This window comes from Gobius niger, assembly GCF_951799975.1.
Source record: "Gobius niger genome assembly, chromosome: 10".
Taxonomy (NCBI): domain Eukaryota; kingdom Metazoa; phylum Chordata; class Actinopteri; order Gobiiformes; family Gobiidae; genus Gobius; species Gobius niger.
The window spans coordinates 13,708,056-13,721,013 of record NC_136861.1 but is presented as its reverse complement, the minus strand read 5'-3'; the positions used below and the strand labels follow the sequence as shown (position 1 = coordinate 13,721,013).

The window sequence follows — 12,958 nt, the reverse complement described above, 5'->3', positions numbered from 1 at the left end:
TCGGACCCGAATAGGTTGCGTTCACGTGAGATCACAACATTCTAAAGAACCTATAGATTAGGGCTGCCAACTTTGGTCGTTCAGTCGACTAGTCGATGTAGTTATGGTCGACCAAGAGTTTCATTGGTCGACTAAATGCACACACTTTTGCGATGACCAAGATGCTCTCAATTTATGCAACACAAGAGATTTGTGGCAGGTCTATCTTTTACCTTGGGCTAATGTTTCATTATAATAACCGATATATCAAAGTGAAATAGCCGATATGTCAGTCTGACGCCTGTCCTCTGTTAGTGCTCTACGGGAGAAACACAACCGAAAGTATCTATAACGTCAGGCTTTCTTTCGTGTCTGTCCCCGCTTCATTCTGGCTTTTTCCGAGATAAACAAGACGAGGGGCTCCGCGTAACGTGTACCGATTCATCACTTCACCGTGAAGCGCAAAAGTCGAAGAAATGCAACAGCCTGAGAGGACGTCTGAAACGAACCATGCGCATTTCACAATAAAGCACATGGATCGTGTTTACATTATGGCAAAACAGAGACAAGGACATTTGAGAACATGGACTATGGAGGAAGAGAACTAACGCTTTATTTGGATTATATGGATGTATGAACAGCACATGTACAGCAACAGATGCCGGATGAGGCAGGGAGCTGGAGTCTGAGATTCAAGGCAAAGGTGAGATTAATGTGACTTTTTGACACATAAATGCACCGTTTACGTTGCTTCTATGTATAAATAGTAGGTACAGCATGAGCTCCAAAGGTTTTATATCTTATGAGTGCAGTTTGGAATATAATTCTATGAGTTTGGGTCACAAAAGTTGCAGTTTTGTCAGAGCCGTGTCACACCCCCTTTTAGTTGACTAATCGTTGGTCAGAGAATGTTTTTGATCAACCAAAGAAATCTTGGTTGTGTGGCCCTACTATAGATACAGACGGCATCTCTGGAATCGCTCATGTGTGGTCATGTTTGAAAACAGTTGGGGAAAACAATTTGGAGAAAAATCTAAACTTTCTCTAATTATTCAAAAACTACATTAACAAACGCTAAATTATGAATATAGTTTTTCACAAGATAAATATATAAAGACATGGGGAGGAGCAAAGTGGTTCAACAGCCCATAAATAACACAAATAACGGAGAATGCTAACACGATGCCTTATGTTAGCATCGTGCTAATGCTAACCGTTAGCTAGCGCTAGCTACGACTGCTGTTTTTCCACTTCTACTGAACAATGTGCCATCAGAAAATATCCATATGGGCCTGATTTACATTTGACTTTATTTATGTATGGTAAATAACCCGGAAGTAGCGACTTCAGTAAATATTACTTTTTTAGCAGTAGGTACGGCATTCTTGGCTAATGAGTCTAAGAAATAAGTAGGTTCGGTAACTCTCCATTGAGTTTCGGACATATCGATTGTTGTTTTAAGAGTTTTTTATGTTTTTTTTCCCGCATATTTGCCGGTCTGCTAGGACCCGGAAGCGGAAGTCGTGACATCACACTCAACATAGTTTAAAATTGAGGCGTAGGGCAACTGAAAATTCCATTACGATAAATGCAGATTACTAGTCTTAATTTAGTGCTAATTTCTCAGTAATTCCTGGGCCAAATCACATGAAACAAAAAAAGTTCAAAGTCATCTCTTCCAGCTCATCTGAACTATGGTCTAATTATTTCCACATAAAGGCGTCCAAAAGTGGAAATAATATTCAAAAAAATGAGCGTGATGTTCGTCAGTAGAAAGGACTTTCAGCCAAAAAAATAATGTGGCAGGTTTGTGGCCATATGTCCATTCTGGAAGAGCACAGAAGGGCCACTGGCTCTAGGGCCACCCGTCCCGCCTCAACCGAGCTTTACCCAAATCTAAAAGCTAAGAAGAAAAGCATCAAAATAGTGAGAAAAAGAGGATGAAAAGTCTGTTTAAAAAAACAACAAAAATATGACAAAAATGACGTGACGAAAAGTTTCCATCACTTTTGTAGGTCTTAGCTTTCAAATGAGGCGCTACATTGTTGCTCTCAAGTCGAGAAGCTTTTAGATTTGGGTAAAGCCCAGTATAAAAAAAACATGAATCTAAAAGGAATTCCGTGGAGTATGGTGTGCCACAAGGTTCAATTTTGGGACCATTATTATTTATTATTTATATTAACGATTTTGCTTCTGTTTGTACGACCACCTTTCCCGTTCTTTTTGCTGATGATGCCAATCAAAAAAATAATAATAAAAAGCTGAACTGGGGAAAATGCACTCGTTAATGTTAAGGCGGGTGGCAAAAGGTTAAAATATGTATTTGTGGAAGTGCACAATTACGCTAATTTGGGCCAGGCTAGTCAGAGTCCAGGGCTGTTTTTCAGTCCCAGTCCGCCCCTGTGTGAATCCAATCACTGTCAATTAATGATCAGGGAAAACATTTGGTTATAGTTTTGGAAATTTCTTTCAAAAACGTGAAACGCAACCTATTAACAACTTTTTGAGTGACAGTGCAGGATTTTAGCAGCAGTTGTGGTGAATAGGTCTGGGCTCGTTCTACACATTAGGACATTGCTGGAGCAAGTAGGAGGTGGGAAATACATACTTTCAACATTTTTACACTCCGTATAGTTCCTTTAATACATTTTAAACACATTCTAAAAAGCAGTTTTCACTTTGTCATTATGTGTAGATTGATGAGGGGGGAAAAAAACAATATAGTAGCGGGGCCCGAAGTCATTCCTGTTGAGAGCCACTGAAATCATGCAACACCTGTTAACCCTAGACCTCGACAATCACCTTCTCTCTCTGCACCTTCTCTACATATTCCGTAAATGCTTCTCAAAAATCGTTTTTGTACATCTTATATGCACATGTAAAGTTGACATCCCTATTAAATACAATGCATGACGCTGTAAACAAAGACCTCCAGATTGAGACATTTTCACAGCATGACATTAACACCATGCCTATGTACAGTGCAGTAAATAGCCTGGTAAGCGTAGCATAAACACGGAATTCATACTGAGGCATCCGTTAAGCTTTCCATTAAAACTGACCTTTTGGAAGCTAAACGCTAGGGAGTGTCAGGCGACAAAGCGGCACGATTTGTTTCCATAGTTTCCCCAAGCCGCAAATTACAATCGTTCAAATCAATGGGAGTTTCAAAATGCCATTAGCGTCAACACAATAGCGGATAGAGTGAGTAAACATTTGGTCAGTGGTAAACTCATTAGTGGACAGAGTTGGTTTAGGGAGGAGACGAGCGAAATAATGCAGGAAAATCTCTAGAGGCTTCTGACGAGTTATCAGATTTTGAAACACAAACACACGCATCCTCTCCTGAATGGGCCCTTGGTTTAAACAAACTTCCTCCGAGCGCAAGTTGTTTCCTCGGGTCACGCGTGGAGAGTCATATGCACAGAAGCATCTCATTTGTTCTCTTTGCTTTGAGGGTTAATGCCAACACTTGAATCATCTACAGTAGAAAACGGTAAACATGGTTGAACTGGATATGAGAGAACAGTGTGATGCTTGACAGGGCTGCACAATACAACACAATCAAATCCAAATTGCAATGTGAAGAGTCAATTAGCTAAACACAAATACTGCATTAAATCTGGCAGTGATTATACTGTACATGTCAATTTTTTGTATTAGCATAACTGTACATATTTCAGTCTTCCCTCAAATGATAATGTTAAAAATGCGCAGAGTGAACTGATTTTTGAGTTTCAAACAGATTGTAAATCAAATGTGGTGTTTTTTTTCTCATAAATAGTGAATCCTCATTACAAAATGTTATGGCATATTTTAAAAAGAGCAAAGGGATAAGAAACCCTCTACTTTTGATTTCTTAAGCTGCATTTTCGAAAATATGTTACATTAAACTGGACATTGCATGCTTAGTTTAGACTTAAAGGCATTATTTCTAGTGCCTCAGCGTAGAAATGTTATGATTTGCAATTTGGTATAATGTGATTGTGAAAAAAAAGACAGTAAAGAGAGTAAGGAGACAGGGCTGGTCTGGATTTCAAATTGGCCTGGGGCGCCCACTGCAGGCAGCAGTGGGAACAACATATTATAAAACAGTGAAAACAAGCATTCAGGTCACGGCATGCCAGGAAAACGAGGGACACACTTTGAGAGCAGAACTGTTTCCATGATGGATTATTTTCTATAAAAATGCGAACGACAGTTTGACACAACAAAATCCAAGAACTAAATCGTTTCAGCAGCTGAAGAACAGCCAAAGTGAACAGGATTACACCAAACAGCATGACTTAAGCAAAAAAAATTTACATGTTTTTGAGGAGGGGACTTTACATTATGGTTGATGTTAAGGATGATGTCCACTTTAAAGTAAGATATTAACTGTAGCAAATCAAAATAAATTGTTTTCATGTAGCTGCACAAAGGAATCTTAATGGCAGAGGCTCCATTAGTTTATTAAACAAGGATTTACAGCCTTGTGCTCTGAGTGAGTATTGACAAACTAAACTTACGGTAATACCTGCCCACCATAATAAATGAGTTGATTGAATTTCAAGGCACTATCTATTAGCTTGTTTAGAGTGGCATTAGCATTTTCATATGCCCAGATTTTGATTTTTTTTGTTGTTGCTGTTGCTCCTAAAAAAAAATCACATTGTACTGATCAAAAGCAAGAGGTTTACATCATATTAAAAGAAATATGCAGCACATAGAAAGGACTATATACAGTCTGGTGCATTTGCTTTCATGAGGTTGTGCCTTGACTAAAAAAAAATGGCAGTGCGGTTTGAGAACTGAAAGCCAGAGAAAGACCTCTAAACCAAGGCTGGCTGAACCCTTTGAAATGCACCAAGGTGAGCAGAACAAGCAAATATAGCTGTTATAACCGGCCCACAGAGAAATACGCCTCCCACACAGTCAAATAAACATATGGTAGATTGATATCCTGCGGTTTCTTGGAAGAGCGATGGGGATCACAACAAGGGGGTGGGCTTATGCTTTTGTGAACATGTTAGCAGGAAGCATCATAACAAACATGTAAACACAAATGACCAGCAGTAACATAGAATCGGCTGCACACTGGCTTTACTCAAACATATTTTCTACAGACCATCTCGAAGGACGCGCACTAGGGACAGCAGCCAGCCCTGAACAATAAGTTTGTTAATTGAAGCGCTGAGCGTGAGACACAGTGAAAGTACATCAATGATGGCAATTGGCAATTTGCGTCCTCTATAATTTCGTATTGCACTTCAGACAATGGGCAGAAAAGTAAAAAGGAAAGTAAAACTATCTGCACTAAGTTATCAATGTCTTAAGTTGCATTTCAACAAAGACTGAAAGAGTATATACTTTGCTGTCATTTCATACAACCAACATACATGTCCATTGTCAAAATGAATGCACCATTAATCTTCGATGGACAATGCTCCATTAGCCATTAGCTTGTTAAAAAAGGGGATTCACTGTCCCTTGCTTGTGTATGGACCAACAACTGTCTTCAGCAAATTATTTGAATTAAGTGAATTTAGTGATTTAAATATTGTTAGTGCTCGTGTACCCCCTGGGATCCCCGTACCCCTGGTTGGGAAACATTGATAAGGTAATTGCAGAGCTGAGCCCAAGACAACAGAAAACAAGTCGATAGGAAACTTGGATTTACCCATTTCAACCATCATTGGCAATGACATGGGAAGATTATCTTCTTCTATCTTCTTTCACGAGTCATTAAACACTTGTTAAAGGGATATTTCAGGATTTCTGACATTTTCATTCATGCAGTCCATTTATTTGAAGAGTTTAGTGGTGCTAGGCTAGTGCATGTCTATGGTAACTAGTAGCCTGCATTAAAACCCTCTTCAAAATCATGGGGTCGTCCTCCAAACGTTGCCATATCTTATTTGTTTAGAAAGCAGGTGTAGTAATACTGATCGCAGGTAAACAAACTACGGCAGATCCGGCAACCGAGCAGATCACTCCACTGCAGTGTAGCTTACAACCAGGAGGCTGATGCTGCTCAAATACAAGTTCTTTTCAATGCAAAATGATAATATTTAACAAAAAAAAAAAAAAATTAAAAATCAGTCAACACAGCCATTTATATGGGTAGTCTGGTGTTATAAGTGATTTGCCTCAGGTGCACTGTGCTCAGGTCAGACTGTTTTAAATGCAGGCTACCAGTTACCATAGACATGCATTAGCCTAGCACTAGTTTAGCACCACTAAACTCTTCAAATATAATGACTGCATGATTAAAAAATATTAAGGATGCACCGATACCACTTTTTCTAAAACCGATACGAGTACGAGTACTTGGATTTAAGTACTCGCCAATACCGAATACCGATACGAGTACAAGGCATTTTCTTCAACATTCTTACTTTTTTCACAGCAGATTGGTTTGTAATTAGTTCATTTACTCATTTACATTTCCTTAAGTAAAGTAGGCGACACATTTAAGAGCAGTTATATTAGAATAGTGCTGATGCCATTTATTTATTTATTTTATTCTCATTCAATATGATTTTTAATTTTTATTGCACTGTCCATCATAGACAGAAAAGCCCATGTCCAAAAGCTCCCCAATGCCTGTGCTTTATTCATTTATGTATTTTTATTTAACAATAGTATTGAGATGTTACTTAAATGGTCTCTTTTCGTCTTTACTTCAGCTCCGTGTAGACTTTCTCGTGTGTTTTGTAGCAACTAGGCGAGTAGCTACAGTGTTTTTATTGTTCTGCTGCAGCTCATATCGCTCAATATGGACATGCTGTATGTCTTTATTTTGGATTTTCTGAGGACTTTTTAGTCGCTGGATTAGTTTTTCAGATGAATAAACCCCTGGGCATAAAACGGCGTCAGAATGGCCAAAATTGCTAGAGGCGAGTTAGCAACGTTAGCCTGTATGTTGTAAACACTGCAGACGCTGCAGCTCTAACAACATTTAGCTCTGGTTAAATCCAGCACAGACTCTGGTTTAGAGAGCGCAGTCTGTAATAAAGTCAGCTCTATGTGGATTATTGTATTTACACTAAACAATTCTCCAGTTTGTTGCTATTTTCTCTCCTCAGCTGAGAGCTGCGCCTCGTAGGTCCGCTGGCCGCACGTCAAATGGTATCGGTTTCTGGTATCGGGACCTCATGAATGAGTACGAGTATTACAAGCATGTGGTATCGGCCCGATACCCGATACTAGTATCGGTATCGGTGCATCCCTAAAAAATATAGTGTATGTCTCCAGAAATGAACAACACTCTGGATAACAAGGAAATGAGGCCCAATGTAAACAATCCTCAAACATCCCTTTAACAGCGTCAGGACACTCCTAATATCAGCAAATTGTATCTTTCTCTCTTCTGCTATTCTTCCCAGCTGTGTGGCTCAAGGCATCTCCACTGCACCCCATACCTTTGCAGCAGGTGATTCTGACCAAGATCTGGAGATAGGTCACTGCTCCTAATAAGTTTCCCCAGCGATATGGGACGATGGGTAACATCCAGAGGACACATTCCCCCAGGGACAATAAAGTGCATCTTAACCTTCACCAGTGTCTAGCCTCCAACAAGTCATTCATTTCCTCCACTCGCTGCTTTACTCACACTAGTTTATCCGATCAATAAACTATTTAGCACCCGATTTTTCTTTGTCATGTGTTTGATATTCAGACATTCTGCAAATCAGACAAACCAAGCATCATTTATTTAGAATAACAACGGTCATCAAGTATAGGCTTTTCCTGCAAAATTTTGCAAATATGCAATTCTTTTTAAGTGATTCATCATGATTCATCTTTTAAAGCAGTACTAAGTAACTCATGCCCCTAGAGGCCATAAGTGCAAATGCAGGTGTCGTAGCATGTTGCGTATTTTTACTCATATATTGTGCGTGAGAGTAAATACTACACTGACAGAAAAGACAAAGGGAGACAGGGATACTGTACATCATATTGCACAATGGATATACAGTGGGGAAAAAAGTATTTGGTCAGTTTCACATAGACATTCTATTGGATTTTGGCCAAATACTTTTTTTCCCCACTGTAATTCAGTCAAACTTGGTTGTAAATACTGTTTAAGTGACGCTAGCCCGAAGTTAGCTTTGCCTGTTAGCTTCTTCTTATCCATTAGTGTGTATTGTGCCTCTGACCCAGTGGAAGCAAAGTTGCAATTGTGGTTTTCTGGCCAGAGACACCAGGGGGAGATGAAAGACCCCCAATCATCCCATCAACACTTGTAATACTACGGACTACGGAAAGGATTTATAATAATATAATAATAATTTGTATCTTATTAAGGTAAACAAGTTACATAGGTCTGCTTTAAATTTAAGATTTACTGGAGTTACCTGTGCACATTAGGAGCACAAACATATGAGAGAAGGCTAGGGCTGGGTACCGTTAAACGGTACCTACTTGGTACCGACCGAAAAGCTCCGGTAGGGGGCGGTATCGAAAAACTTTTTTTTTTCGGTGCTAATTTTCGGTACTTTTTCTCTCCAAACGTCAATAAATTATCCGCAGTGAGTCTAAAAAAGCCTGAACTCATGAGCAGCTTCAGTGCAAATGCAGAAGCAAAGCTGTAACTTACTCACACTTCAGTCATTATCAGAGATGGCAGAGCCGCGGTCTGAGCCGGCCGGGACTAAACAGGGACTAAACCAGGACTTACAGTAAACTGGTTAAAAACCAGGACTAAACCAGGACTGAATCAGAATCTAGAGCTCTCAGACAAATAGAAAAGCAGTGACAACACGTTAGTGACAACACGCTATGACAACGAGAAACACATTGGCTTTACCTTTAGCGAAAGCCCCGCAGAAGTTACGCGCTGTTGTTTACAACTCCAGCTGCACCAAATGGCTGCACCGGAGCATTTGGGATCAAAGATTGTTTTTTGGAAAAGGTGAGCGCTCACTCTGCATTAGCCATTTTTGGAACAGTTATGGTGCATTGTCAGTGACAGAGTGAGCGCTCCCACTATGTAACAGATCTTTGACGTGTGAGGAGCTTTCACTTTGTCGAACAGCGCAGTGTGTTTAGAAAAGTTTATCTGAAAGAAAACGGTGCCTGATGTGGATCTGTCTCTGCACCGCAGAAGGTAATAACGTCCTTTCTCTCTTTTTATCACTGCTTTAGTGGGAATTCTGCTCAAAAAATGAAGTTACAGGTGACGCTGCTGCGGCCTGTTTTCTGATGTGACGTGTTTGTGCCGGTGTGCTGTTTGTTCTCCTGAATTATACTTTTTATATACATTATTTTAACTCAATTAAAATAACAAAGGTATCGAAAAAAGTACCTTTAAGGCACCGGTACCGAAAAGCAGGTATCGTTAAAGTAGTGGTATCGAAAAAAAACGAACGGTACCCAGCCCTAGAGAAGGCTGAACTAATAATAAACAAACATAGAAATCACAAGCAAGTTTAAATACGTACAAAGACCCCATGGAGCGACAGGACATTTTGCTGTTTGCCTGTCCAGAGATAAGGGCTAAAATGCAAAGGGGAGTCAGGGGACATTTTAACACACCTTCTGAAGATTATATGGCATAGACTCCAGGGAAATGAGCGGGGCTTGCTATTTAAAGCCTGTTTCAAAGTACAAAGCGAAATGGGGACAGTCGAAATGAGTGTTAACCTGCGACAAGGGTGATGCCAAAGTTCACGTCATTTCATCTTTTTAATTCATTTCGAATAATACATGCACTGCACCTTCCTCAACCCCGGTCCCTATGGGAGCTACAAAACAATCCTCAGCTTCAGCCACGGCCCACTCCCGCCCCACTTTCTAAAATAAGATCCGCAGGAATTAGGGTCAAATAGGAAAGATGACTTAAATGCCGTTTTTTTTTGTTTTTTTTTCACAGCGTCACACAAGTTTGCTGAGTCAGGCGTCAGAGTTACAAAGACGTTGCTAAATAGAAATCGCGTTGGTCACTCATGTGCAAAGGGAGTGACTAAAATCATGTCAGCAGCAGCAGCCGGGTCACGCAGGTCGTGTTAGCAACTATAGTGTAGATGACTAAGCTGCAGAGGTGGGAAGAAACAAAACACTGAAAAGAAGCTTACTCTGATACATTTTCTCAAGATTTCTGACTGGGTATGCGATAACACTGGCCCCAGTTGTGCCAGAGTAGCAATTGTAGCCAGAGTAGCAGTAGGAGTATTGTTGAAACAGTATAATTTGGGTGACTTGGTCCTACACTTTTACTTGCAGTGCAACAGTTCTACAAGCCCTTTCCAAGAAGCTTTTCAAATGTGTTCTATCATACTCACATACAGATGCATTTTCTCTTTGTGTGTCAAATGATTGAGATATGGAGCTGACAAGAGGAACATCAATTCATTTTCTTTGCTTGTGTCGAAACACCATCTCGGTGACTAATGTCCAGGGTGTGCGCCGCCAAAATCTCGAAATACCCTGTGAGAAAATTGCAGCTTTCTGCCATTTTTATATGACAAAATCAACTCAAAAGGAAGTAAGCTTGGAGACACCTGCTCTAGAGGTTGTGACAGCTGTGGGAGTGCTTATATAAATGCAGCGATTGTATCACTATTGAAGGAAGAGATAGAGAAACCTCAAAACAGGTCAACTTGAAGGTCAAAATTTTGTTTGTTGTTTTTCCCAGTGACATTTGGCCCCAATTTTACTCACTTCTTGTATTGGGTCTGACTAAGAGCAAACACACGTGCACAAACAGCTGTCCATTGCAGGTCATTTCTTCTATCATGGACGAAATAAAGCAGAAATAAAAGGGACATATCCTTCAACTTACTGTTATGATTATGATGAGGCTTCAGACACAGCTATTGCATTGCCTTTAAGGAGGAGCTTGCGTAACTAACTTCTTGTGCCACTTATTGCATTCTTGGAAAGTATAGTCCAAAATATCTACACTTCCGAAAAGCCTCATTGTTACGTGGACAAACAGTGTAGTAAAGTTATAAAGCAGGCTAAGTAACTTTCTGTGCATTCTTGAAAGCTTGCTACAATTGCCTTGGAAACATTTGAATAGTGGTACAAAGGGGCAACAAAACTAACGTGCTATTTGAGGAGATTAAAAAAACAACACTTTATCCATGCAATATGTAACAAACCAATGGTCATTTCTACTCACCATCTCGACTTGCCGGGGGTCCAGGTTGGGGGGCCCAGACGCCGGCACCGCGAACTGGATCTTTTTCCGCTCCTTGGTCTCGTCTGTGGACACGGAGGGCTCCATGGTGGCTCCTTGTGCAGCGATGTGCGACTCAACCCCGCGCAGAGGAGAGAAGACGGTCCTCGCTCGGGTAAAACTCTCCTAGAAGTAAGTGTCCTTCAAAGTAAAAGCATGCAAGAGGCAACGACCGTCACCACCTCCTCGCAACGTGCAGAGTGGAGCGCGTCTGTTGATCCAGCGGCGAGGCAGATGAGTGGGAGGGGATTGCGCACAAATAGGCGGGGCTAAACAAATTAGAGATGTGAGGGGGGGGGGAGGATGGGTATTTTCCACATTGGAGGGGGCCAGGCTGTATCTCTACATAAGCTCTGCTTGATTTGTAATAGAAAAAAAATCATAATCTTATCACGTCAGCTGAGCCTCTTTTGGCCCCTATTTGTGAATGACAGATTTGCGCAGAGGGAGAAACAAATGAAGAAACGCAAAGAGAAACCCTCATTGTGAAAATATAAATGCAGATGTAGCCTATTCAATCAACTTTTATATGTTTCCAAAGCCAGTGTTTCCCAACTACTCAAGGACGTATTAGGGGTACTTGGAATTCTTTCAAAATTGTGAAAAAGGTGACTTTGAAAGTTTTTTAAAGCAGTACTAAATAACCCTAATGAATGCTTTCCATAGTCCCTCTGGGGACAATACAAGTGTTAATGGGATGATTGCAACTTTGCTGCCAACGGGTCAGAGTCACCAATACACACTAATAGAATCACAAAGAAGAAGCTAACCGGCAAAGCTAACTGCGGGCTAGCCCCACGTAAACAGTATTTACAGTCAAGTTTGAGTGGAAAAATCTCCATTGTGTTGTTGGATGTACAACATCTCTCTCTCCCTTTGTCTTTTCTGTCAGCGTAGTATTTACTCTCACGAACAATGAATGAGTAAAAAATCGTAACATGCTACAACACCTGCAGTGGCGCTTATGGCCTCTAGGGGCATGAGTTACTTAGTTCTGCATTTGGGTAAAGGCAAACTGGAGAAAAGTTGGTCACGTGGGGGTTAAGGGGTTAAAACTAAAAACATGTGCAATAGGTGAATCCTCCAGCCAGGTGATTCTGACCATCAGCCTGGCTCCGAATCTGGACATGAGTCCCCGGGGACTGCCGTCGGCCACTGCTCCTTACAGGGTCGTCCCAGCGGCGTCGAAGGATGGGTTAAAACAAATTTCGTTGCACAAAAATAAACTACCTTATATTTTACAATGAAATTTTGCAATAGCAGGACAAACAACCCAAGTGCACGACCAAAACTCAATGCAAAGGTTTAACACTAACATTTATTTTCCAGATTGGGGTAAGGGGGCTGGGGCCAGTGGAGCAGGAGGAGGTTGGAGGCTGGAGTCTTCTGAAAAAGAGATGAAAAAAAAGGTAAAAAAATAAAAAGGAAAAAAAAGAAAAATCTCATTTCAAGAGCCGTAGTCTTGTTACTGCATAGATATAGGTATGACGAACTGACGAAGAGTGAACCCGGTATGTCAACACTGTCTTGATCGTAAATTGAGAGCAGGTGAGAGGCAACCAGGTAAGTCCCACACTCACACATACACAGAAGGGAAGGGGGGAGAGGAGAACAGACAGGCATTATGAAAATGTATGTATTTAGGACATTTCCTTTATTTTGAACACTAAACCTTGACAATTTTATAGTTAATCGTCAGAACAAATCAGAACAAATAGAAGATCCAAGTGCGTGTCAATCAAATTTCATACTCTTTACTACTACTACTTTACAAAAGCATCATATCGTGGGGGAAAATGAAAGTCTGGTCTTATC

The 12,958-nt window shown here is 40.6% G+C and overlaps 1 protein-coding gene across 3 annotated transcripts in view; it reads right to left on the bottom strand.

The window, feature by feature from the left end:
* ppp1r1b (protein phosphatase 1, regulatory (inhibitor) subunit 1B) overlaps positions 1–11,362 on the bottom strand; it is a 54,910-nt gene extending 43,548 nt beyond the window's left edge. For 2 of the 3 annotated variants that reach the window (XM_079564619.1, XM_079564618.1), the window contains exon 1: positions 11,087–11,362. In XM_079564619.1, the coding sequence (XP_079420745.1) occupies positions 11,087–11,191 (105 nt within the window). In that variant the 5' untranslated portion in view covers positions 11,192–11,362. The remainder of the gene's footprint in view (positions 1–11,086) is intronic. The other variant, XM_079564617.1, reaches the window with a different exon arrangement.
* Positions 11,363–12,958: the final 1,596 nt, after the last annotated feature.